This window comes from Temnothorax americanus, unplaced genomic scaffold (assembly GCF_048541705.1).
Source record: "Temnothorax americanus isolate GAGA-0224 unplaced genomic scaffold, ASM4854170v1 Scaffold24, whole genome shotgun sequence".
NCBI classification, from domain to species: Eukaryota; Metazoa; Arthropoda; class Insecta; order Hymenoptera; family Formicidae; genus Temnothorax; species Temnothorax americanus.
Genome location: NW_027509381.1, coordinates 201,769 through 228,717, shown reverse-complemented (window position 1 = coordinate 228,717; position 26,949 = coordinate 201,769). Strand labels below are relative to the sequence as shown.

Below are 26,949 nucleotides of genomic sequence, written 5' to 3'. Positions count from 1 at the left end.
GACCTCAAAAATGGATATTTTATCACGCGATCACAGATGATTTTACCCATTCAACTTTTAGAATAATGATTGTGTGTGTGTATTGCATAACCCATAAAACCTGAGAACAAAATCGGTCCTTTTCAGGGCCATAATAATGTGCAAAATCCGATCGCGCAACCTTCTTGCGGTGCACATTGGATAACGCTAATCCCGACGGTTCATACTGTTATTACTGTTATTCATCAATACATTAGGTTATTAGGTTTTATCTCTCTCGTGGCATGCCACCTTGACGTGGTGAGAGGGCTCCCTGTACCAAAGACCCACTGAGGCAGTACCTTCGGTCATACCGAAGGGAGGGCTCGGTGGGGAGGTACAGGGTTTAAGAGCATGCTGTGCCCCCTCTTCTCGACTTGTCGAGATTTGGGGACACAATAGGGTCCGGCGCCCCTGTCAGGGAAGGTGTCCCCTGACTCTAAAGCGCCGGTAAGGGAAGGCGACCCCGACTACAAACGCCCGGTCGGCAGGGACCGTGAGGGAGGAGTTTCTACTCCTCCCATCGGCCTAGAGGAAGGAAAACCTCGATAAAAAAAAACCACGGGGTTGGGGGGCTCCTCCTCGGCCATTACACGCCGGTGCTCCGGCAGGCTTGAGGGGGAGACTGGTTCTCTGGGGAGAGAGGTGGGATGGGTGATACCCTGCCTCCCTCTGGGCTGACGGCGGTCGTCGGATCTCTCGGGCAATGGCCCGGTCCAGCGGTCGTCCGGCCTGGAGGGTGGCGGGATTCTTCCCGTCCCACGTCACCCCACTCCCGGGGTTGGGCCATTCACCCATTGCACGCCGGTGCTCCGGCAGGGTGGATGGTCCTGGGGTTTCCCCTTTTCGGGGTGGGGTAGAGTCGGCCGTATCCTCGCGGTTGGGGGGTCAAAAGGCCTGCACCCCGTCATTTGGCGGGAGCGCGGCAGTCCGGGGAAACCTGGGCTGTTGGCGCTGCGGGTCTGGATCGCCCTTCCGCTGGGGATGCGAAGATCCCCTCTTCTAGGAGAGGGGATAACCGCCTTTCATCCGCTCAGTACGTGGTGCTGGGTTGGGTAGAGGGTAGGCCCACACTAGGGGAGTGCACACCAGGGACCTGGTCTTACGGTTCCCCTAGTGTAGAGGGTCGTCTGGGCCGCTCGAAAATCTTTCGAGGTCGTTTTGGCGTACACCAGCAGCGAATTAAAACATATACCAAGGCGTTAATTTTTTAATAATTAAATAAGATATTTGACCAAAAAGTGTAAACTTGAAAGATGCCAAAATATTAACCTTTCATGTATACAACTTGTGTACGACTTTGATTTGTGCTTGAGGCTTTTAATAACCTATTACATACTGTTTCTGTGACAGATATTACACACACTCCTTCCAATCGAATCACAAGCTTTTGTGGTACACGCAAGAAATCTCAGGATTTTGCTAAAGAGGATATGAGTAGTATGGATGTCGATCCTGCTCATTGTACTGAAATAGGCAATTGTGAAATTTTTCTGAACAACTGCCTAACTCCCTTGAAACGGCGGAAAGATGCTCATTGCAGCAGCAAAAAAAACGCTTAGATTTTAATGATAGTATTGATTCAACGATTGCTATTCATGAATTACCAGTAAGTATTACTTCGTTACATATATTTAATCCTAATATATCCATTAATTTATTTTATTTTTTATGATCTAAAAATTAAAAATAATAAAAATCCCCTGTTTTTTATATTGAGAATATAGTAAATATATATAATAATATAAGTTTTACACAATCTATCAGGTCCCTGCCATTACATCAGCCATTTGTGATTCTGCTCCACCGATGATACCAGATCCACGTTATGTTGGTGATATCCGGTCACCTCATCTGGCAATACCAAGACGAGCTATGAGAGCCATGAATTTAGCGCGACGTACCATTATGCAGCAACGAAAGAAAATTGAAACATTGCAAAAAAAATTTGGTAGATGTAAGCAACGTATTTCTTCGCTAAAGGATCTGGTCTCTGATTTGAAGAAAAGAAACTACATTTCTGAAATTGCTGCTGACAATTTAATGGTATGTTTGAATAACATTTATCGATCGATGAAAGTTCCAAATAAAGCCAATGCATTCATCGAAGACTTCGAATAAAAGTGTTAGACATAATTCCATATTCCATATTACACAATAACTTCAGTGACGAGTTCTGATGAAGATAGCGCCGTTTGTCACAATGTCAACTTGTCTTTTTTTCTTTTCCTTGACTCGGATCATGACGATAACTTCAGTAATTTGTATTTTATTAAAAACTATAATCGGTTATATATCTACAATCGGATGGAGTTCAAATTTACCTCGGTTACAATTGTACATAAATATATTATCTGGAATTATGCTCTCTGGAGAATATAAAAATTGAATTAAACATGTAAATAAGTTTCATATAGGAAGGATTGATTATTGTATTTAGGGTGAAATCCCAGAAATCATGCATGAAGTTCTGAAGCGGAAAGGAAAAATGAAGAGTAAGTACTCCGCTGAATTACGAGCCTTTGCTTTGACTTTGAATTTTGATTCAAACAAAGCCTACGAATACGTACGAAAAACGTTCAAAAACCTACCGGAATCTTCAACAATTCGCAAATGGTATAGGTCAATCAATGGACGACCTGGATTTACTGACGAAGTTTTGCAAGCTCTACGATGTAAAGTTCAGAATACCGATAAACAAATAATTTGCAACTTAGTTATAGATGAAATTAGCATCCGTCAGCAGGTCGAATACGATGGAAATCGGTATTATGGTTATGAAAATTTAAATTTCAATAACTGTACAAATTCAGATCAGCCATTGCAAACTAGAAGTGCTTTGGTTTTCATGCTTGTAGCTTTAAACGCGCATTGGAAGGTCCCGATAGGTTACTTTTTGATCAATTCACTAAGTGGAAAAGAAAGAGCGAGCGTTCTTAGAAACTGTTTAGAATTACTTGCGAAAATTGATGTACACGTACATTCGTTGACTTTCGATGGTGCCAGCGTTAATGTGTCTATGTGTAAGGAGTTAGGTGCAAACTTTGAATTGGGAAAGAACTTTAAACCTTTTTTTACTAATCCTGCGACAAAAGAAAAAGTGTTTTGTTTTTTTGACCCTTGTCATATGTTGAAATTAGTTAGAAATACGTTAGGACACTACTTAAAATTGTGGAATAACGGAAAAGAAATATTGTTTGACGACATTAAGCGTTTGCTGAAATTGCAGGATGAAGAAGGATTGAAGGCTAGCACAAAGCTAACTAAAAAACACATTTATTTTCATAATAATAAGATGAATGTAAAGTTAGCGGCTCAAACCCTCAGCGAAAGCGTTAGCATTGCTCTAAAATTTGTTGAAAAGTGTTTTCCTGGATATTTACAGTCACCTCAAGAAACTGCTAAGTTCTGCTCTATCTTTAACGATGCCTTTGACATTCTTAATGTTAGATCGAAATTTCCACAACCGAAAAAATGTAATATGCCTCTTTCTGACAGTACCTTTATTGAATTAAAACAATACGCTGAGAATATAATTGAATATATTAAAAGCATTGAAGATTGTGAACACCGATCTATTTTAAAAAGCAATAGAAAAACTGGTTTCTTAGGTTTTATCATATGCTTACAAAATATTTTTGAATTGTTTCCAATTCTAAAAAAAAAGGGATTGGAATATTTACTAACTTATAAACTTAATCAGGATCACTTGGAAACATTTTTTAGTGCGATAAGAAGTCGAGGTGGATTCAACAATAATCCATCGGCCAAACACTTTGAATCCAGTTACAAAAGATTATTAGTTCGACATGAGGTGAAAGCTGCTGAAACGGGAAACTGTATGATTAATGATATTCAGATTTTGTTTGTGTCGTCTGCAAACAAAGAAGACACACTTTTCACAGAGGAAAAGAATATGCAAATAACGTCATCGATTGATGTGTTATTTGATCACGACTACGTATCGACATTGCGAAATCTTAGTCCATATATTGATGAAGTAGTAACGTACATCAGCGGATTTATATTTAGGAAGCTATTAAAAAATAAAAGTATGTGCGACACATGTGCACCATTTCTGACAGCCAGTAGCCAAGATATGTCGAAATGTACATTGATTGAAATGAAAACACGGGGAAGGTTGATGTACCCTTCACGTGACTTTATTGCAATAGCTAGAACAACTGAGAGTATTATACGCGCAAATGATTCCATTCTTTTTACACAAAAAGATATCAAAGAATTTTTAATAACAAAAACGTTTGAGGCAGTTAGTATCAACCATGTAGTATTTAACGACAATATCATGACAGAACATGTTAAGAATCAAGGAATTCTTGATAACCATAAAACTCAATTGATCAAAGCTATTATTAAAACATATGTAATTCTACGTTTATTTCATGAAGGAAAACGCGCAACAGACATTGGAAAAAACGAATATATTCGACAAAAATATTCAAAACTAATTTTATTTAAAAACCAATAAAATTGTAATACAGTGTAATATAAAATAAATTTACCATATTATATAAACTATACTTATTGATCTCCTCAACACTGATTCATTCATTATTATTTATTTTATGATCATTCATTATAATATATTTATTTATGCATCAATTATTTAACCCCATTATATTGATTAATTTATCTTTTATTTATTCACTTATTTATTTATTTCATTTATTTATGGATTTCTCTTATGATACTTAATTCATTAATTGATTCATTCACCGATTATTCATTCCGATTCGTTCATTTTATCGTTTATTAATTTAATCGTTTATTTACTTTTATTCATTTTTTGACTTATGCATTTCATCATTTACTTATTTATTTATTCTCTGATTTTTTTAATGAATTATTTACTTATTTATTCATTTAAAAAAACCCTTAACTGTCTTAACATGATTGATTGTGAGGTATATATATGTACACGCACACACACAATGTGCTTGTATGCGTCAGTAAATGGCGCGCATGCGCACTTTCGAGCAGTCACTCACAAGAGAGAGGCAACTACGATTTTCTTTCTCACTTCCTCCGGACACATTTCAGTCTGCTATTCCGCTTCCATTTCTATATGTTCTAAGGGCGAACCCGGGGATACCCGAGGGCTCGGGCAGGCTGGGCTCGTGAGGCGGGCGATGCCAACCAGCCTAGGGGAAGGACACCCCGAAAATAAACCACCGTAAACTTCATGGAAAATGTCCTTTACGAAAATACCGATTACCGGCTCAGGGGATTCGGACCCCCAGGGCCCGGCGGAAGAGGGATACCGTCCCGGTCTCTCTCCGTCGTTATCCAACGACGGGCTGACTAATAATAGACCAACTCTAGGATTGACGGCTGGAGCGGAACAAGCTACCGCCGGTGGTAAAGCGGAGTTGGGAGTCACGGGAGATTTCGTTACTCCCATGCCCAAGGGTGGTAGTAAGGGCAAGTCTAGGGCCCGATGAACGCTCGATTAAAAAAGATTAACCGGGGTTCCTCTGAGTGTAGCGAAAGCAACACCGAGGAAGAGGGAAGGAACGAAGCCGCAGAAGCTCTACAGGCTGAGTTGCGGGCGAGCTCAGCCGAGAAATCGGCTATCGCTCAGATGAGTCCGAGTTCCTCGAGGAGGAACAGCAAGGAGCGCGTGGAGCGTACGGTCAAGCCGGGCTGCTCTTCTGCACCAGCGTGTGCAAAGAAAGGCATGGAGGACCGGGGCCAGGACGAGAGGAGGAATCTTCGTAGCAGGGCGAAAGATTTACACTCCGACTCGGACTCGGACGTCCGTTCGAGGTCGAGGAAAAGGGGAGACAAGAAGAAGGATGCCGATACTGACTCCGATAAAGAGTCAGAGTATGACTCAGTGGAGGATGAGCCGATGGGTGACGAGCCAATGGACGAGGAACCAGCGGAAGGAGTCATCCATATTTCGAGCGAAGAAAAGAAGGACGAGGAGAGCAAAGATCTCCCCATAGAAACAGTTATGGAAGCCAGGTCCGTGGTCAGAGAGACCAAGGAGATTATGGCCAAGACTTTGGGAGATATTAAAGCCCCATTTCTGGAGGAGGTGGGGAAAGAGGGAGGAAGAGGCCGAAAGCCTACTACGGGAGTCCGTTATCTTAAGATGTTGCGCGAGGCGCAGAGACAGATAATCGACCAAGTAAAGAATCTTAAGGAACTTCATGACGAGAGCGTGGCAGCCACTCTCTCGGCCAGGAGAAAGAAGGAGGAGAAGACAGCGATGGAGAAGTTCCGTGACGAGCCGAGCAGTGCACTGTCGTCTATTATTATAGAAGCAGTGAACGGCGTGGATAAAGTCATGGAGAAATCCTCAGCGCTGCAGGGTCCAATGAGAAGCCAACTAAACAAATCGGTTGCAAGAATAAAGGCCGCGATAACCTTATTGGCTGAAAGGATCGGAGATTCTCAAAGGGACGATGAGATGGAGGAGCTGCGCGAGAGAGTCGTGCAACAAGAAAAGGAGCTGGTAGCCCTCCACGAAAGTAAGGCGCAGCAGCAAAGGGAGATGGAGGCACTCAAGGAAGACTTGGAGAGACTGAAGTCTCAGATGGAAAGAAAGGAGGAAACTTTTGATTTACGCGAGAGAAGGAAGGGAATCATAGCGAAGAGAAAAAAGCTACGAGACCTGTCGACCTCCTCCTCTTCCTCGGACGAGGACCCGCCCAACGAGGTGAGGGGACCGGTCGAGGAAATGGAAATGGAGGTGGTTGCGGAGGAGAGCTCAAGGGAGAGAGTTCTGGCTCAAGTGGAGAAGGATGGCATGCCGGCAGCTGTGAGGCCTGTGCTGTTAGGCAGAAAAAAGATCCTGGATCCGGCGTTGCCTGCAAAGGACCCGAGTCAGGACAAATGGGACGAAAGGGACAGAGAAATGGAGTACCTGAAGAGCAGGGTGAATGAGATTCTTGCCTTCAACTTGTCTCAGTCCTAACCGCAGTCTCAATCGCAACCCCAGTCACAACCAACGACGGAGGTTGAGAAGGTACCGCTTGTCAAGCGGACAGGGACAGAAGGTAAGGGCAAGGGAAGGAAGAAAGGGAAGGAGAAGACAAAGCCGGCGCCTGTTCCCACACCGGCTGCGAAGAAATCGAAGAAGGCTCTTGTTCCCGCTCCCGTTCCCATGTCGGCTGCGACTGCCAAAAAGCAAACGCAGCCGCAGGTACAAGGGGGGAAGAAGGCTACCCCCGCCCCGGTTCCCACGGGGGCCGCGAAGGAAACGCGGTCCCAGGTACTGGGGGGCAAGGACACAGCCAAGGAGGAAGAGCCCGCGGGAGACACGTGGGCTAAGGTGATAGGGAGAAAAAAGAAGAAAGAAGGGACTAAGAAGGCTAAGCCGGAAAGGAAGTTGCTCTCTCAGCCTTCCGCCCAGAAAGGGAAGAAAACAAGGAAGAGGCGGGTTCCCAGAACAGCGGCCGTCATCCTCACATGCCCAGAAGGAGAGTACTCCGAGTGTATGGGTCTAGTGAGAAACAAGATAGCCCTGGAAGAGGCAGGGATCGCCAAAGCCCTAAACGTCAGGCGAACGGCTACTGGCGTGTTAAGCCTGGAGATCTCGGGCCAGGGGAATGCCCAAAAGGCAGATACCCTGGCGGCCAAAATGTCCGAGGTCCTGGCAGGTAAAGAGGGAGTCCGGGTGAGCCGCCCCACCATGACGGCGGACATCCGGTTAAGCGGGTTTGAAGACTCGGTGAAGGGAGAGGAGATCAGGGAGATCCTCGCCACGAGGGGGAAGACAGGCCTGGAAACTGTGTCGGTCGGGCCCGTTAGGCGAATGGGCAACGGACTTTGCACAGTCGTGGCTAAATGCCCACTGGCGACGGCGAATGCCCTAGCTAGGGAAAGGAGGGTAGCACTGGGGTGGTCGAACGCTAGGGTCGACCTGCTGGACAAGAGGCCACTCCAGTGCTACAAGTGCCTGGAAATGGGGCACACCAGAGCGAAATGTCCCAGTGAGCAGGACAGATTAGGTGCCTGCTACAGGTGCGGGGTTGAGGGGCACACGGTGAAGGGGTGTAACGCACCCATTAACTGTGTGGTGTGTGAGAGCAAGGGTCTGCCTCACGACCACCGAATAGGAGGATCGCTATGCACAGGGTGCAAGAGCGCTAAGGGAAAGGGACCGAGCGGCAAAGGGCCCGCGACTACGCCAAAGGCAACAAAGGCCAAGGCGGGGTCCGGGCAAAAGCCGAAGATCGTGGAGAATCTGGTGGTCTCCGGAATCACCGTTTCCCATGATGGGAAGTTTATTGCCGGTCTTGGCAACTTACTCCTGAAGGAGAAGAGGATGAAGCCGCCCCCAAAATCGACTGGGGAGAAGATGGCTACACCAAATGATGGAAGTGGAGGTAGCAGCAGAGGAGGCGGTACTCCCCCAACCTGTCGTGGAAACAGGGAAGGAAGCGGAGGAGACTCCTTCGCAGAACATGGACGCGGAATGGGAGCCGGTAAACGAGGACTCAACTGGGTGGGATGAGCTGGAGGACTCCTCGGTGGGCCGTATGTAATGGCCTGGCCGGTTTTCTGCCAGACAATGGCGGAACGCGGGTGTGGTCTGGGAATCGCGGCCGAGCCCTACAACGTCCCAAGGAATCACCCTTATTGGGCAGGGGTCGGGGGGGGGGGGGCTCGGTCGCGATAACGTGGAGGAATTTGCCGGGATCCCCTCAGGGCGTCCCGAAGAAGTCGGGGCGAGGGTACGTCCGCGTGGATTGGGGGCCCATCTCGGTAATCGGGATATACGCCCCTCCGAGTTGGAGCCTGGCCGAGTACGAGCAGTTTTTGACGGAAGTCGAGGACTGTGCCCGTGGATGCTCGTCTGGCCGGGTTATTGTCGCGGGGGATTTCAATGCGAAGTCACGCGTTTGGGGTTCCCTGCGGCAGGATCGGAGGGGCGACGCCACCGAAGAGTGGGCGTTGATAAACACAGGCCGAGCGAGTACGTGCGTGCGGCGGTGGGGGGAGTCGGTGGTGGACCTGACTTGGTCCACCCCCCTTGCCGCCCGCGATATACGCGACTGGCGGGTGGCTGCGGACCTGGAGACACTCTCCGATCACCAATATATTATGATGACGGTCCGCACCACCCCCAGGGAGGTACTCGCCCGCCGCCGGCTTGTCAACAGGGACAAGCGGAAGTGGGCCCTCAAGAAGATGGACGTGGACGACCTTTTTCACGCGGCCATAGCCGCCTTTACATGGGGCGGAGAGGAGGAGGCGGCTGATGGGGAGGACGTGGACGTGGATCGGATGGCCGGGGGTCTGGCGCGGTTGATGGCCAAGGCCTGCGGCGTCGCGATGCCCCGGGTCCGGTCGCTCCCCCCCCCGTAAAGCCGCGTATTGGTGGACGGAAGAGTTGGCTGCGTTACGCCGCTCCTCCGTCATTGCCAAAAGGAGATGGCAGAGAATCCGCGCAGGTAGAGGTGATCTTCTGGATGAGGAAAAGGCGGGGGAGGCCTGGCGTACCGCCCGCCAGGCTCTCTCCACAGCCATATTTGCGGCCAAGAAGCTCTCCTGGAGGGAGCTCCTCGACAGCGTAGAGAAGGATCCGTGGGGGCGTCCTTACAAGCTCGTATTAGACAAGCTTAAAGCCTGGACGCCCCCGCTCACGGAGACGCTGGCTCCCCAGTTCGTCGGCGTGGTAGTCGATAAACTCTTCCCCAGAAAAGATGGGGGAGAGGTGAGATTCCCGCCGACGGCAATTCCGGAATGGAAGAAGGAGTGGGGAGTCAGCGAGAAAGAGCTGTCGAGGGCTCTCAAAAGGGTCAGGAGGAACAAGGCTCCTGGCCCTGATGGGATACCCGGGAGAGCTTAGACCTTGGCCGCAGGGGAACTGTCCGGCAGAATGCGAAAGACATTCACTGAATGCCTGAAGGCCGGACGGTTTCCCACAAGATGGAAGGAGGCCAGCCTGGTGCTCCTGCTGAAGGCGGGCAAGTCTCCGGACTTGCCCTCAGCCTACCGGCCCGTGTGTTTGCTGGACGAGGCGGGTAAGATCTTCGAGCGAATCATCGCCGAACGCCTCGTCCAGCATCTGTCCAACAGGGCAGAGGGTGGTATCTCGGATGACCAGTATGGCTTCCGTGCCGGGAGATCAACGATCGACGCTATTAAGCGCGTCCTCTCCCGGACGGAGGCCGAAATAGAGGCGGGGAGGGTAGTGTCGGGCGTTTCTTACGACGTCAGTAACGCCTTCAACTCCCTCCCCTGGCCGGTGATCGGGGAGGCCCTGAAAGAGTTCGGGGTCCCCGATTACCTCATCGAGGTCGTCCGAGATTACTGCAAAGATCGCGGATTGATATACACGGACCGGGATGGGGTCCTGATGTTTAGGCTCGTCGAGTGCGGTGTTCCGCAGGGGTCAGTGTTAGGGCCCCTGCTCTGGATCATCGGCTACGACCGGGTCTTCAGGACCCCCCTCCCCCTAAATTGCTGGCTCTCAGGTTACGCGGACGACGTGTACCTGGGAGTCAGCGGGGAAGAATGGCAGGAGCTGTTTGGGCTGGCCAATACAGCAGCGAAATGTGTGGTGCGCTCAATACGGAGGCTGGGCTTGGAGGTGGCCCCGCAGAAGACTCAGGCGACGGTCTTCTGGAATCGTCGAACGCGGGGCCCTCCTCCTGAGCGACTCAGTCTCCGTGTGGAGGGAGTACGAGTCCCGACCACTCCTCACTTTAAATATCTGGGGGTTTGGCTGGACGAACGTAGGAGCTTTAGCGAGCACGTGAACCGCGTCGCCCCTAAGGCCAAGAGGATGGCCAATAGTTTGGCTAGGATCTTGCCAAACATCGGCGGGGCGAGCGGTCGCGTGCGTCGCCTCTATGTGGCGACCGTCCATTCGGTGCTGCTCTATGGAGCACCGATATGGTGGGAGAAGGTGGGTGGTAGCATCCACCTAAACGCCAAGATGGCGGCCGCACAGCGGATAATCGCGCTTAGGGCCGCCAGGGCGTACAGGACGGTCTTCCACATGGGGGCGACAGCCCTCGCGGGAATCCCCCCTATAAAGCTCCTGGCCAAATCATACACCAAAATGTATGACAGTGAGATAAGGAGGGTACACGGGGTGATCCTGCCGAGGGCCAAACAGGCGCTGAGGCTCCAAACCAGGGAGGCCCTCCTCCAGGACTGGAAGGCGTACCTTGCGGACCTGCTGCAGACGCAACGGCCGCAAAGGGTCTATGGGAGGAGGGTCCTCGAAGCGGTCCAGCCAATACTCGAGGAGTGGGTGGAGGGCAGCAAAAAGAGGTTTGCTGCCTTCCACGCGGTGCAGGTGGTAACAGGCCATGGATGTTTTGGCGACTACCTGCACCGCATCGGGAAGGAGCGCACCACACGTTGCCACTACTGCCCCGAGGCGGTGGACACGGCGCAGCACACCCTAGAGGTGTGCCCAGCGTGGGACGAGGAGCGCCGTGTCTTCGGGGGAGCGATAGGTCAGGACCTCTCTCTCCCGGCGGTGTTAGCCGCTGTGGCAGAGCCAGGGGATATCGGGAGGGAGAGGTGGAAAAAGTTCGTCTCCTTCTGCGACGCTGTTATGTCGCGGAAAGAGGCGGACGAGAGAATTAGGAGGGGAGAGGTTTCTCCTCCCACGTCGTCGGAAAGTGAGAGCTCCGGCTCCGGCTCCGGCGACGATGGGAGCGACTAACAACAACTGGACACGGGTGGGGGAGGCGCTCTCTCCGACGAGGGGCGCTCCGTAACTCCTGCCCACACAGTGCCCGGGCACCCACTTTGTTCGTTTTTTCGGGGGGTTGGTGTTGGCGTTGGGCGTTATGCCGAGGAGGGGGTGGAACGGGGGCAGACCGCTGGGTCTGCCTCCCTACCACCCATTTTGGTGCCAAGCAGGTGGGTGGAGGAAGAAGGGGCGGGCCGGCGGGGGCTCGGGCGGGATCCCCTTCGGGGTTCCCGTCACTAGTGCTCCCCCCGGTCCGCGGGGGCGGGGGGGTCGTCCGTCACGAGGAGAGTTTATGGCACTCCCGGGGCGGCGGCCCACAACCGCGCAATCAGGGGAATTGAGGGGAGGAGGAAGGCACTTCGCGTAGAAGGGGCGAAATTGCCCCTGTTGTCTTTCGTTGCCTCCTCCTTCCCTCACCCGGGGGGCGGTCGGGTGGACGGGGATATCCACTCGGCCGCTGCTCAGATTTTGAGCAACTCCGGAAGGGGGGGTGGCGGATGGGCGTGGTGGCACCCATCCGTCACAAATTAGACTTGATCGCCTAGAAGGGCGACGTACGGGGGGGGCCCACGGAAGGATTAGTGCGTTTCCCGGGGCCTCCCCAGTACGGTACAGTAAGGGTCACTCGTGGTGGTTTTAGCCGGTAGGCCGCGGAGAAAAAAAATGGCGGGACTTTCGGGTCTCTGCTCTCCGCGGAATCCGGCACTACCCTGTCCCACCCCGGGGGCAGGGTGTCTTCCCCTCCTCAGAGGGGCTACTGGTGCTTCCAACCGAGGTGAAGCGAAGGCGCTCCCCGATCAGGAGCACTCCCCGATCGGAGGCTTTGGCCTCCGTGACTGGTTGTCCTTGTGACTGGTTGCTCCTGTGACTGGTTGCCTTCGCGGATCCGAGGGATTCCAGTAGTTGAAGATTTCCACCACGTTATTAGGTTTTATGGGTTATGCAATACAAACACAAACACACACAATCATTATTCTGAAAGCTGAATGGGTAAAATCATCTGTGATCGCGTGATAAAATATCCATCTTTGAGGTCTCCTGGAGCTAAAATACTGCTTTGAAGAGAGTTGTTGCCATAAGAACTTTTGATCAGGATGACATGATCATTTTCCCAAAGTTTCAGACAAATTCGCCGAGAACCCATTTCCATAGGTTTTTGTGCGGGGTCCTTTAAAAATCTTATAGAAACACGGTTTGAAAAAATGTTTTGATATTTTTTATCAAAAGTGTGTTTAAAAAAAAATTTGAAAAAAAACGTCTAATCTTTTTGGCCCATTTTTCGTAAAATTATGGGCGTTTAAAAAAAAAGTAACGTGATTTTTCAAAAATCGATATTTTAAAAACGGTTCGACAAAAGAATTTGAAAGAAATCATGGAGGCCTCTTTTAACTAATACTATAACATAATACATTTTCAAAAAAATCGGAGATGCAAAACCCAAATGGTGTCCGATTTGGCGCGGTACGCCCTATATATATCTTCCATCGCGTAAATTCTACAAATGAACTTATTTGCTTGAAAAATACGTGTGATATAAAAAGCACAAAAGAAATTTATGCAAAATTATTCTTAGTACAAAGTAATCGGAGTACGATCCTGGAGACATCCCGTGTCCGCGATATCGTCATCGTGGACGAGGCTCCGGGCCCAGAGAAAAAATAATCGTATTATACAAACGATAGACCCCCGATATTGTCGTACAAAATATATGTGTACCTATCCCTATAGCTTCTTCTCCTCCCTATATTATAATGAAAGAAACGTATCCGACTGAAAAAGGCCCGTTTAGCGAGATTGGAAGCCGATGCCAGTCTCACGCGAAAAGCGAACGTCGAATTTATAACACAATGGCTGTGTTCGGGAAGCGCGCTATTAGCGCTATTGCATCATTCTATCTTTATCGCTCATTATTAGGTGTAAAACAAGGATAAAATAAGCAAATAGCACTAATAGCGTCTTCCCGAACGCACCTAATAAATTAATATTTAGCATCTCTATCGAATTTCTATCAAAAAACGAGACAGGTCATTTTTTTGTTTTCTAAGAGAATTCAATCACTCTCTCTAACCGAATTTCACTAATATCTAAACGTCAGAAACGCACGTGGTCCAAGTTAGCACAGGTCCGACAGATTTCTTTCTATAGACGGCATAGTTGCCAAAATATATTTCACGAAAAGAAAAAAAAGTACCCGCGTCAATATATACTATGTATACTAATTCACATTCTCAATTGTGCTACTGTTATTATTTGTCATCAGACAATTATAAACATACACATAATAATTAGATAGATATTATATACATATACGCACATGTGTTTATAAGAATTAATATATGTAATTTATAAAAAGCGGGTGCTTATCAGCCTTGATACGTTACTGCCTTCTGCTACGCGGACGGCCAGAAAGCATTTTCAGGTTCAGGCCGTATTGCTAAAGAATCCAAGACGCGGCAACGCCGCGCGGCGTGGCCGCGTCTATAGCATATGTCTCTCTACCGTGCGTCCGTGTGAGCAATTCATTGGTGTGTGTACGTGTACGGACATACACCACTTCATAGAACCTGAAATTAGTTGGTAACACTGAAACCGGAGTTTCGCGTTGTCACCACGCGAGGTCTCCAATATCAGTTCGGCATTTGCTTTTAGTTGACAGAGTTGACATTACCGACGTCGAGGAAATTCGGCCTTAGCTTTAGCATCCCCTTAAAGTACGCTCGAGTAGCAATTTAAGGCGAGCTGCGCATAGACCAGTTATCGCGCGCGCGAATCCTACCGCTATACTCTACGATCTCGTATCGAGGAAGCGTTGAGAGAGTCGAAACATAATTCTTTTGTCGCGTCGAGTGAGATTCCCTCTCCTCCGCGCAGTAGCAGTCGAGCGTAGAGAGACTTCTCCTCCGCTCATTGCACTCCTGTGGAGCCATCGTGGAGGCCGCGGCCCCCTCAAAGCCGAACGCCCTTTCCGGGCCCGGCACTGTGGAAGAGGAGGCGCGGAGTGGCCCCACTTCAACAGCGACCAGGAGGAAGAGGTGCCGAACCAGGACGCGGAGCCAGAGACGAAAGAAAGCGTCTCTCCTACCCGCCAGCACCTCAGGAGCGGCACGCAAAGGGGGCGGAGCCCGCTAAACCGGTGTCGCAGGAGCGGCACCAGGAGACACCAGCCCTTGCGAAACCTCGCTTATCCAGCCAGTGCCGCAGGAGCGGCAGGTGACGAGAAGGGAGTTTGACAAGGGACAGGCGATACGTCCGTGGAAGCTCGTTCCACTGGAGCTCCCGGAGGTGCGTTGCACCAGGCCCGCGGGACTGACCCTCCGGAAGCGAGATTGCCGCATTTCTTGACCACCGACCCTCCACCTGATCCGCGTCAAGGAGACGCGAAACACGGCGTGTCAGACAGTGCTCACGCGAGCTTTCCTGGCTCCTTCATCGCCAGTGGACCCACCGGATCAACCGACGGACAAGCCACCTCTCACTCCGGGCTCTAAACTCGACCGAACAATAACTCGGTCCCCTCTAAGCCCCTTGCAAAGAAGGCCATCCGCCAAATTAAATTTTGAAACCGTGCGTCAGCACTTATATTTTGATTAGGCGCCTTCAAGGCGCCTCCCAAGACAACGCAAACATAATGTATGTGATTTAGACACATAATATATTGTTTTGTTATCAAATCTTGTCTCGATGACTCACCGCCACCGCCCTGATCCCTATTGCGACTCCACGATATCGAACATCATAGTATACAATCAAGAAACACGGTAGTGTCTCGCGCCAAGTACACGCGGAGCGATTATTATTTACATCAAATAATATTATCAATACCTCACAAACCTCGAATTCGATCTCTTTCGGATATGTATTACATTGCTTGCTCCAAATTTCTTTACGCTGTTTATCGCGAGAAAATCTAAATAAACGAAATCCTTGTTCCGCACGATTACGACAATTCTTTGCACAACAAGCTGGCATTATTAATAAATTTCCATTTCGAACTAAATATTTTCTTCCTTCCACAAATTTTACACTACCTCTTATTTTACACAGTCGCTTTTCTCGTAGTGTCACCGTGACTGTAAATGTAATTAATAATGCTCGATAATAGTGTTCGATTTCATATTGTATAGAATACAAACCTGACAGACCAATACAGACTGCCGCTCTCGTACGACACACACTCACACATACTTCGTGGACCCAAAATGGCGCCCGTGAGAAGACCTTCCTTTGCGCCGTCGTCCATGTACCGTCCTTGAGTTGTTCCAGTGGTCCAGTGGAGAACACGATAGTTTTAACGCGGAAAACTTGGAACAAGATTTTTAATTAAAAAAATAAAAAAAATAATATTTTTGATGAAAAGTAAAGTACCATTTAGATTTTTGTTCTGGTCTTAAAAAATTTTTTTAGTTGTTTTAGTGAAAAACACGAGAGTTTTACCACGGGAAGCTTAGAACAAAATTTTTAACCAAGAAATTCAAAAAATAAATTTTTTCGATAAAGAATAAAGTGCCCTTTATTAGGTTATTCTTGTTCTGGTGTTAAAAATTTTGTTCTCAGTTATTCTACGCGGTTATAAATATGTTTTAAATCAACAGTTTTGTAAGTCATTTTGTTTACAAATAAATGGCCAAAAACTGTTATTTCCAAAATTTTTTTATTTTCAATATCTCTTAAAGTTTTTGACCAATCAAACTAATATTTTGGAACAATGTTTAGAACAACTAGAACAACCTGGAACAACCTTGAAAAGTTCGATTTTCGAAAACTGGGGTGCCAGGTCAGAAAATCGTTAATATAATAATTTTCCACAAACATTTTTATTTAAAAAATTTGATTTTCTGGAACAATTTAGAACAAGTCTAGAACAACCCGGAACAACTTTTAGAATTTCAAAATTTTAAATGCTAACTTCACACAGGTGAAAATCGATCACTTCACCGCGAAATGTCTGAAATTACTCTTAAAATTGTTGGAACGAGCTGATCTTCGAGAATAGTTAATTTAATTATAAATAAGTAATTAAATTACATAAATGTAATTAAATTACATAAATATAATTAAGTTATATGAATGTAATTACATTACATGAGTGTAATTTAATTACTTTGAGCACCAATTACTGTTAGCATCAATTACAAATGCTCAAAATAATGAGTAATTAAATGGAACTTAATTACAAATGCTGAAAGCAATGGATAATTAAATGGATTTCAATTACAAATGGTAAAAATGGTATGTAATTGAATGTGTAATTTGGAGACAATAGTATTTACTGCCGCCCATCTCTGGCTCAGAGATGACAGAATAGAGCTGACGAAAAAAATGTGCGAGCGTAGGGCACATAAGTGTAGGCGCTTTTCTTGTAATTATTTTCCGCCATCGTGTTTTTAATTAGTTTCCATTTTTCTATTAAAAAATAATTAATAAAAAGTATCCTATCATTTTTCATGATCGGAATTATGAATTTTCATTTAAAATTCCGTCTGAGAATGGAGTTACGACTCCGCCCCGGCAATTTTGACATTTCAATTTTTGCACCTTTGTCGTTTTCACTCCATACCAGTTGAATAAAGCGACGTAGATAAAAAATGTCCGTATAAATTTTGTAGCCAAGGATTCACTCTTTATAACGGAATACCACATTTTACTAAAATTATTTGTTTTGTTGTTAAAAATCGGCACCGAAGAAATAGTGATGACTTCGCCCCGGTCTTCCCTACATAAAAAAATTAATACATAAATACATAAATAAAATGAATAAAATATAAGTACATGAATAAAATGTGTCGTGACTTTTTGCTTCGAATATTTATTTAATATATTTCTTTTTTTTTCTTTTTCATTTCTTATATAATTATCACAAGCGGTTTCTATTATTCAAATAAAATGCGCATGTATTTTTTACTTATGTGCACATGTGTTGTAAGATTTTTGCTTCAAATATTTAATTAATATATTTCTTAAGCAGTTTTCAAATAAAACACGCTCGCACAATCAATATCGGACGTTTGCCACGAAGAACAAAGGCTCCGACACGGAGTGAACCTACTGTTCTTACTTATACTATGGTTATACCATAAAAAGTATTCTTTATAGTTCTCATTGTTAGATGTGTGATTTTTTTTTGAATTTTGAATTTCATTTTAAATGAAGAAAAAAAATCACTGGCGCAACATAAAAAGCACAACGAAATCGAGGGTTTTTGGGATCGGAGTTTCGGAGTTTGATGGCGCGTGCAAGCTAAACGACTGACTTGACGATAAATGTTGTTCGGATCATTATTGCAGATAATTTTACGCTCTACAAAAAAAGTATAGTTTGTTACCTTATTTTGCTTAGTTTTAGAGATATTTGAGAAAAAATTAACGAGGATTAAATAGTTTTAACAATATTACAATATAAACAAAAAAAGTCGCGTTTTTTAAATAATATTGTTAATAACTTTTTATCCCTCATTAATTTTGCGAAGCAAAATAAATCTCATTTATAGCACTCCAAATTAAAACGATTCATGGTGGTTGCAACTTGGGAAGAAGGTTCGATGTCTAATATGACTGGCCTATTGTCCTCCTAGAAAATTATTTTAAAAATATTGATATAAATAATCATAAAATACTGAAATGTGTGTGTGTGTGTGTGTGTGTGTGTGTGAGAAGAGAGAGAGGGGGGGAGGGAACAAGGGAGATAATTTTAATAATTTATACATAATTTATAATTAAATTGTTATTCGTTTCTTGTTATTGTTATCTTATTGCACATTTGCAATTTTATTATGTCTCTTATTCTTTTTACGTTTTATATATTTCAAAAATATAATACAATATTATTAATTAAACCTATATCTTGTCTTAGCCTTAACTACTGCTGGCCGCAAGCGAGTTCCGACTTTACTACACTTACTATAACTTTCAAGATGATACCTATAAAATATTCAATGAAGATTGTGATACTACCTGGTCGAAGAAAGTAGCGCTATGTATATCTGTTCTTGGTGGCCATTATGATCACGTTACATATCCTGCATTCGAAATGAGATGATCAAGCGTTGGAGATAAAAAAAAACTAGAAATGTTTTTGTTTTACTCATTCTCACGTTTCTTTACGAATTAAATGACAAGGAGAACAACCCGAATACTTAGCCAAATCTGTCGAAAACCGAAATTTGAAAGTGTGTACAGCAACGTTTGTCGCGACAGAATGTCAACAGAATAAATATAACAGAATCTTTTAACAGAATATGAAAGATCGACTATAGAAACCGAGCAAAATCTGTCGTTTCGTAACAATTTAAATAAGAGTTAAAATAAAGTAAACGCTTGTGTGTCAAAATAAACTGTAAGAATAAAGGCCAACAATCGAGCACAGACGTGGATATCAAATTAAAGCTCGTTTATTAACATAAGTATGTGTAGAATGGGACGTTTCGACCGCACAGGGTCTTCTTCAGCCGATACAAATTAAAAAATTACATAAAGTCGCGCAATATAATCAGTAAACCCGTAAACAGTAAAAAGAAACAAATTCGATGGAAATAACAAAGTCATCCGGAGTCACATCTTACATGAGAGCATTCTAATGGTAAAATATAAAATTGTATAATATATATGTATATAGATTTCTGTAGTCAATTGTGCAATGTAAAATTGTATATATGTAAGTTCGCAAGTCAGTAGTCCGAGGTAAATCCATGATTATTCTTCGTTGATTGGCGAGAACGAACCAAGTCAGTTGTTAAAAGGCGTTTAATCTTAAGTCCGACAACGGTGTGGTCAAGTTTAAACTACGTTCTGAAATTTGATGTCTCGATAATGGGAAGACGCTTATGTGGTTTAAAAATTCTCCATATGGACTTACAAATTGCAGAATTATGTCGTGACCCGATGTTTCGCGCTCTCACGGTCGATGTTTTCTCCTTTCTGTATCAAATACTAATGGCAAGCACGCTCCATAGGTTAACAACAAGATTAGTCTTTGAAATAATAAATAGTTAGATGTCGGTGAGTTCGCTGAGAATACTGTAATATGACTCATCCAGATACTCTGTGTCCTTGTTCAAATTAATGCCTTTCTTAAGAATCTGGATGAGTCATATTACAGTATTCTCAGCGAACTCACCGACATCTAACTATTTATTATTTCAAAGACTAATCTTGTTGTTAACCTATGGAGCGTGCTTGTCATTAGTATTTGATACAGAAAGGAGAAAACATCGACCGTGAGAGCGCGAAACATCGGGCCACGACATAATTCTGCAATTTGTAAGTCCATATGGAGAATTTTTAAACCACATATGCGTCTTCCCATTATCGAGACATCAAATTTCAGAACGTAGTTTAAACTTGACCACACCGTTGTCGGACTTAAGATTAAACGCCTTTTAACAACTGACTTGGTTCGTTCTCGCCAATCAACGAAGAATAATCATGGATTTACCTCGGACTACTGACTTGCAAACTTACATATATACAATTTTACATTGTACAATTGACTCTACAGAAATCTATATACATATATACAATTTTATATTTTACCATTAGAATGCTCTCATGTAAGATGTGACTCCGGATGACTTTGTTATTTCCATCGAATTTGTTTCTTTTTACTGTTTACGGGTTTACTGATTATATTGCGCGACTTTATGTAATTTTTTAATTTGTATCGGCTGAAGAAGACCCTGTGCGGTCGAAACGTCCCATTCTACACATACTTATGTTAATAAACGAACTTTAATTTGACATCCACGTCTGTGCTCGATTGTTGGCCTTTATTCTTACAGTTTAAAAATAATAGTATTCTATTATATATAGAATAAAGTATTTTATTTATTTAGATGTTTACGAAATGAGATAGATTCTGATGCTCGGTTTCTGCCGATAATCTGCTGTCAAATTGCATCAACAGGCTCCGCCGGCAAAACAAGAGTTTAATTCGGATACAGATATGTTCCGTTGTGATATCTGAGCAAATTTGCTGTCAACCTGTTGTCATACTGCAGGCAGTTTGCTGACAGACGACAGTCTTGAAGAGAAAAGATATATGTGCCGAAAGCGCAAGAGTGACGACTCTGATGCAAAGATGCAAGTTATTTTCTTAAAATCGTCGTTTGAATTTATCGTTTCCTTGTTCACCGGCGATCCGCGATGTCAATGGTATCGAGATCGATCAATTTTTATTTATAGAACGATCTTATTGATGTCATCGACATCGCGGATCGACGGTGAACAAGAAAACGATAAACTCAAACATTTCAAACGGATTATCTAACTAACGTATCGCAGTTGAATACTCCTTAATACCCCAGCGAGAGTTTCTGTTCTTCCATAACTTTTCTATTTATTCCGTCTCGTATCGAACCGTGCGCGTTACCAAGAGAGAAAAACCACGCGAATCGCCGGGGGTCGCTAGACGTATGTGTATGGGTACATACATGTAAAGACATAAATATGCATCTGCGGGGGGCCGGGGCCAAGCGGCCGAGGGTCAGGCCGGTCAGGCGTACTACAAGAACACCAAGGTGCACGTATCTACTCGCCACGACCTCGACCCGTCGTGAAACACCGCAACACGGGCGTATGTTATGTATGTATGTACACATACATACATAACATACAGTACCACAAGTATATACTATATACCGTGACAGTACGCCACCGGCCGCGTCGAGTCCACGTTCGCGTTGGTTGCGCCGTCTTTCTCGGCAGTTTTTGCTCCGTGTCCAGCAGATCAGCCAGAACACTGTGTTCTCGAGAATCTCGAGTATCATACTACTTATTCTGATACGCCGTCGTTTACGTTTATGTGCATCGATCGTACCAATGGATTTAGTCCGATTATAGTACTTGGTACGCGTACTAAACGGTCGGTGTAAACTAACAATAAGCCAGACAGTCCAGACACAGCCACCCGCAGCCCGCAGCAGCGTCCGGTGTCGTGTCGTGATTTCGTGATCATTGGTGATTTCGTTGCGCATTTTATTGCGTCTTTATCGCGTGCGCGAACGTGTAGGCGCGCGCGCGCGTCTACAGATCTTCGTCATGTCGCTCACGAGATAATGCTGGGCACTACTGGGCAGGCTGCTGGGCTGCTGCTCGGCGACCGTGTTCCGACGTTGGACGAGGACGAGAGCGAAAGCGACGAGGTTAGGTACGCGCGATTTATATCAATCTTCGATCGACGTGTCAAACACGAACGCAAATGGCGGCCGCTGCCGAAGAGGATGTGTCCACACTCGGCGAGCGGATCGACGAGCTGAGCATTTCCGCGACGGAAGGCGACGAGACGACGGCGGCCAGGACCGACGGCAATGACGTGGACGTTACGACGAGGAGTTGCGAGCCGCGGCTCTGGGGCTTCGAGACGCGAGAGCTTTACAAGCTCGCGATCAATTTCTATAAAGGTGAGCGCTTAACAGTTACCTACTCGCGTGGTACCTGTGCCACCTCGTCGCGATACAACGCGACCACATTTATTTAAATCAGACATTCAATTAAACATTAAACTACTGCGTTAAAAATCTTTCATGTTCCTCTATGCAAAAATTTATTTTATATATATATTTTCATACTTTTCTATTGCCGTGCTGATTTTTATAGCAAAGAAAAATGAATGAATTCTGATAAAGAATTTATTCTAATGTATTAAAGATAATAATACAACTGAAAGATACGTACAACAGTTTCTATTTTCTTTGTCAAATAGTTGCTAATTTTAAATGGTATATTTTGTAATAAGAATTGTCAAGTATAGATAATGTATATATCTATATAAATTATTTTTGTGAGCACTTTCAGACTTATAAAATACACTTGTAAAAGTTTTTATATAAAATAAGATTAGAGTTCTTTTGTATTCAATATATAAGTTTGTAATATATGTGTGCAATGATCATCAATTGTCGACAACAATTATCTTGTTTTATCATGAAAAATGAAATTATAAGATTTTGATGTAACATAAATATGAATGTTGACAAATGTACTTAAATATATGTTTAAGATGTAATAAGTGTTAAAAGAATATGTAAATATTCGATATTGTAAATTTGAGATGTATCAAGTAAATAAGTATCAGAATTTTTGACAAAACTATTACCAAAAAATTTATTTTATTTAGAGAAAGAAGGCAAAGCTGTCCATCTCTCTTACGAGGATAAACTGAAACTGGTGGCGTTCACGCAACAAGTGACGCATGGAAAATGTACAGCTGAAAATGCACCACCATTAGGTGTCCTGGACATGATCGGAAGAGACAGGCGCTTGGCATGGCAAAATCTGGGAGATATATCGAAGGAGCAGGCGATGGAAGGATTTATAGTATTGCTGGACAAACTTTGTCCTTTATTCAGAACTGTAGTTGAAGCGCAAAAAAGAGACTTTGAAGAGAAGCAACGGCTTAAGAGAGAAGAGGAGGCCAAAAAGCTGCAAGAGGACAAGAAACTTAAGGAGCTAGAAGAGAAGAGGAAGAAGCAAGAGGAAGAGAGATTGAAGGAGGAAACTCAAAGGAGGCAGATTCAAGATGCTTTGAATCAACAAACGTATTATCAGTTCAAACTATACGCTGAGCAACAGTATCCTGGCAATCCAGAGCAGCAGGGCGTTTTGATTAGGCAATTACAGGAACAGCATTATCATCAGTACATGCAGCAACTTCACCAGAACCAGTTAGTTATTGAGGACCAAAATGAGGAGGAAGAAGAGGAAAAAGAGAAGACGAAGAAAAAGAGCGTCCAATCGGAAAATGTGATGTGCAAAAATGACGATAACGACGATGACGTCAACAACAAGGATGTCACAAACGAAAATGTGAATGATGAAGATTCAGATGAGGTGGAGGACTGGCCGCCCATAACTCCCGCAGAGATGTGGACGAGAAAGGGCGTGGAGGAATTTAAGCAGACTATCAAAAGGGAAACGGGCGACGCGGTCATCAAGGTCGGCCATGGGGAAACCGTCACGGTGCGAGTACCGACGCACGAAGACGGTACGTGTCTGTTCTGGGAGTTTGCAACAGACGGTTACGATATTGGTTTCGGGGTTTATTTCGAATGGTCGAAACCAGAGACGAATCAGGTGTCCGTATACATAAGCGAGTCGGAGGAAGACGAGGACGAGGAGGAGTACGAACCGCGGGAAGATCTAGAGAGCGGGTCGGTGAATGGTAATGCCCGACCTGAACGTAGAACAACTACCCCACCTATAAGCGTTATAGTACCCGTAAGCACTCAAATACCATTTGTATTCGTTTGCAGATAAAATTGCATAATTCCAATTTAAGTTACAAAGGTTTGTACTAATATATTATTTTGTGTACTATTTAAAGATATATAGGAGAGACTCGCAAGAGGAGATTTACGCTGGAAGTCATCAATATCCAGGCGAGGTAAAAGCATAAGAAAATTGGTTTATTATTTAATCGCACGTGTATACATACGTGTTTCGCCGAAGATAATTAATTATTTATCATCGTTACTGTTCTGCTTGCAGGGAGTATATCTTCTGAAGTTCGACAATTCATATTCGCTTTGGCGAAGTAAAACGCTTTACTACCGAGTGTACTATACGCGGCAGGGTTTCACGAAGAATAATAATTAGTCTTTACGTTGCATATCGAGACGAGATGTATAACGAGTATATGTTGTTGAGCATTAGCCTTGGCATAATTGTCTACTGATAACGCTAGTCCAACTGAATAAAGAATCCCATCTGTCCTATTTGTTTAGTTCGCGCGAAAGCAACAAAACTGTTCACATACAAAGAAAAAATATATTTATTATATAATTAAGTAAGAACACACACACGATATGTTCTGTAAAGTGGCAAAAGTGTGTGCGCGAGGAGAAAACGGATTCTAGACTATCCTCGAGAGACGAGAATTTCTATGAGGCGTATGTGTCATATGTAAATTGGCAATCGACTCTTCTACGTGCATAATATTGCGTACCTGCGGCGATTTTTGCGTACACCATTCCTCGACGCAGGTGGTGTCATCTCTTCGCGATTTTTGACGAAATTTTCAAATGTTTGTATCGGCGCGCTAATCTTTATATATACATGATAGTCTCTGTTTTAAAATGAAGGATTGGCTGCGTTCCGATATTCACCGCCAGTACTAAAAATCTATAGTTTACGTCACATACACTATATATTTTTAGTACTGGCAGTGAGTAACGGAACACTGCGTGTACACGCACGTTGTATATCTGTATTATCTATGTGAATACTGGCTTGTGGAATGTTTTTTGCGACTCGATGTTATACAAACTTTATCACCTAGCTTAGTTCACTGTCATAGCTTTTATTAAAATTATCTTATTTTTCTTTAAATACAGCAGCAGAATGCGCATTTCTTGTTTTATTCGCATTATAGCGACAAAGCTCACCCCCTTTTCTTCCGTTTTCTAGTAACGTTTATTATACTACGTAGCCATATTGTTTTTATACATACAATATCGTGCGATTTATATTATCCGCATGATATTGTTAATGGTAATGGTAGTGACAATAATAATAATAATAATAATAATAATTAATAATAATGATGATGAGAATATGTAGTATATGTATATCCTGTAACACATCCAACTACAGACGACTTACACTAACGGGTATGCGTGCGTGATTCCGCTCTTATATATCGCATTTCCACTTTATCACGTGTTTCTCTCTGCTTCGACCTATAATGACATTTAATTAGAAGAGCACTTTTTTGAGACGGCATATGTTTTGTATCGTTAATTTGTTCGAAGACAGAGCGAAATCGATTCCGTTATGCGCGCCTTAAAAGTACACGTGGATTGTCCGCGAGTGATTTAAACGCCGATTAAACGACGGTGTTGCCCCATTGGCTCGTTATATTTGGGTCGTAGCGCGATAGCTATATACGTATGTATACATACATTACATACTCATGTAAACAGCCTACTCAACAAGCATATACTTTCTCTACTCCCTAAGCGTCAAGTACCAAGTACTTCGCCTAAAAAAATACGGCTTCGTTGTACGAACATTTTCAGTAAGAAAGCTATTCGACGTCTCTCCTGTTCTTCTAGAGCGTGTTTTGCTCGAATACGCGGATGGATCTTGCTCATCTGAATGTAGATTCGATCCTATATAGGATCGAAAGTGTCGTCGCAGTGTAGCGCATTCGACAAAACATCATGCAGCTTGCTCGCATGTACTTCATCGCAATCACTACTGCGTAACTGTGATATGGCAGTCAACGAATCGCGAAGTTCTACCTCTAACGACGATGCGTTCGCCTTCCTCAATTCTCGCTGAAAATTTTAAACGATGCAAAGCTCCCGCTTTTATTAGCGTCTGCCATCGCCGCCTGAAGATCGAATGGAAAGGCTCGTCCGCCGTTCAATCTAAACGCGATAATAAAAATTACGATCTTTGGATATTCGCAATACTCGCTACGCCGAAAATTAATTCGCTATATTTCCTCGTCAGACTCGTCACTGAGATTCTCGTGGCAGCAGTGGCCATCTGGCGTGTTATGAGCTCTCCACTTATTGTTTCAGCCCCGACGATCGGACGTATAAAACGTGATTGTAGAAACCACTTTAGAACATTTCTAGAAAATTTACAGGTAGGTACATACGTACCGATCTATCCTTTTTAGACATGTGTTTAGAGCACCGAGTGTAAATTTTAATCAAAAGTCTTGATACTTTCTACTTTTTTAAAATCGTTTTTATATATCACATTTGATCGTCGGCGTGCTTCTATAATTAGCATTTCGGGCTGAAACGATCCGGTAAAAAATTTCTCATATAAATATATATAAATTATATATATAATAGTCTATATATGATTTCTTTTTCTTGTATAATGAAAACAAAACATATATAGACGATATATAAAACGAGAATATAGGTATGATAGACATTATATGGGCATATTTTCTCTGTTTATATATTATACAGGAAAGAATTAAAAATAATTAAAAGGGTAATTTTTGCATTGCATTTTTATAAAAAGTGAAGTTTTTGAGGAAATGAGAACAGTTTTCCTATATATATATATATATATATATATATATATATATAATTATATCGTCTATGAATAAACAATACCGCATATATGATGTATATAACATTTTTTTCAAATGCACTTTTTGGCTTTGATTGTTCCGTATTATCATTCTACAGGTAAGATCGTAAATGATTATACATATTATTTACAGATGAGTTCAATGTTCAATATTCATTCAAGGATGTTCATTACATAATAGTTGTTGTATATTTA

At 44.0% G+C, this 26,949-nt stretch overlaps 1 protein-coding gene and 3 long non-coding RNA genes across 4 annotated transcripts; 3 read left to right on the top strand and 1 right to left on the bottom strand.

Annotated features, from left to right (window-relative positions):
- Positions 1 to 1,202: 1,202 nt before the first annotated feature.
- On the top strand, positions 1,203 to 2,551 carry LOC143898702 (uncharacterized). Its single transcript, XR_013257276.1, has 3 exons — positions 1,203 to 1,627; positions 1,786 to 2,064; positions 2,459 to 2,551. It is a non-coding gene; the product is annotated as an uncharacterized LOC143898702 (long non-coding RNA).
- A 14,505-nt stretch (positions 2,552 to 17,056) lies between these two features.
- On the bottom strand, positions 17,057 to 19,719 carry LOC143898853 (uncharacterized). Its single transcript, XR_013257312.1, has 3 exons — positions 19,556 to 19,719; positions 18,027 to 18,271; positions 17,057 to 17,417 (listed from the first exon to the last, which is right to left on the bottom strand). It is a non-coding gene; the product is annotated as an uncharacterized LOC143898853 (long non-coding RNA).
- Positions 19,720 to 19,804: 85 nt separating this feature from the next.
- Positions 19,805 to 20,436, top strand: LOC143898852 (uncharacterized). The gene is made up of 2 exons (XR_013257311.1): positions 19,805 to 19,959; positions 20,027 to 20,436. It is a non-coding gene; the product is annotated as an uncharacterized LOC143898852 (long non-coding RNA).
- Positions 20,437 to 20,943: 507 nt separating this feature from the next.
- LOC143898849 (Golgi resident protein GCP60) lies at positions 20,944 to 25,042 on the top strand. Its single transcript, XM_077408635.1, has 4 exons — positions 20,944 to 22,097; positions 22,814 to 23,913; positions 24,020 to 24,079; positions 24,184 to 25,042. The coding sequence occupies exons 1-4, from the start codon at positions 21,896 to 21,898 to the stop codon at positions 24,289 to 24,291; spliced, it is 1,470 nt and encodes a 489-aa protein (XP_077264761.1). The 5' UTR covers positions 20,944 to 21,895; the 3' UTR covers positions 24,292 to 25,042.
- Positions 25,043 to 26,949: the final 1,907 nt, after the last annotated feature.

Excerpts from the sequence above, each read along its gene's own strand:
- LOC143898849 (XM_077408635.1), top strand. The coding sequence starts at position 21,896 with ATGGCGGCCGCTGCCGAAGAGGATGTGTCCACACTCGGCGAGCGGATC. Across the intron at positions 23,914-24,019 it reads CTATAAGCGTTATAGTACCC|ATATATAGGAGAGACTCGCA; the intron begins GTAAGCACTCAA and ends TACTATTTAAAG. Across the intron at positions 24,080-24,183 it reads GTCATCAATATCCAGGCGAG|GGAGTATATCTTCTGAAGTT; the intron begins GTAAAAGCATAA and ends TTCTGCTTGCAG.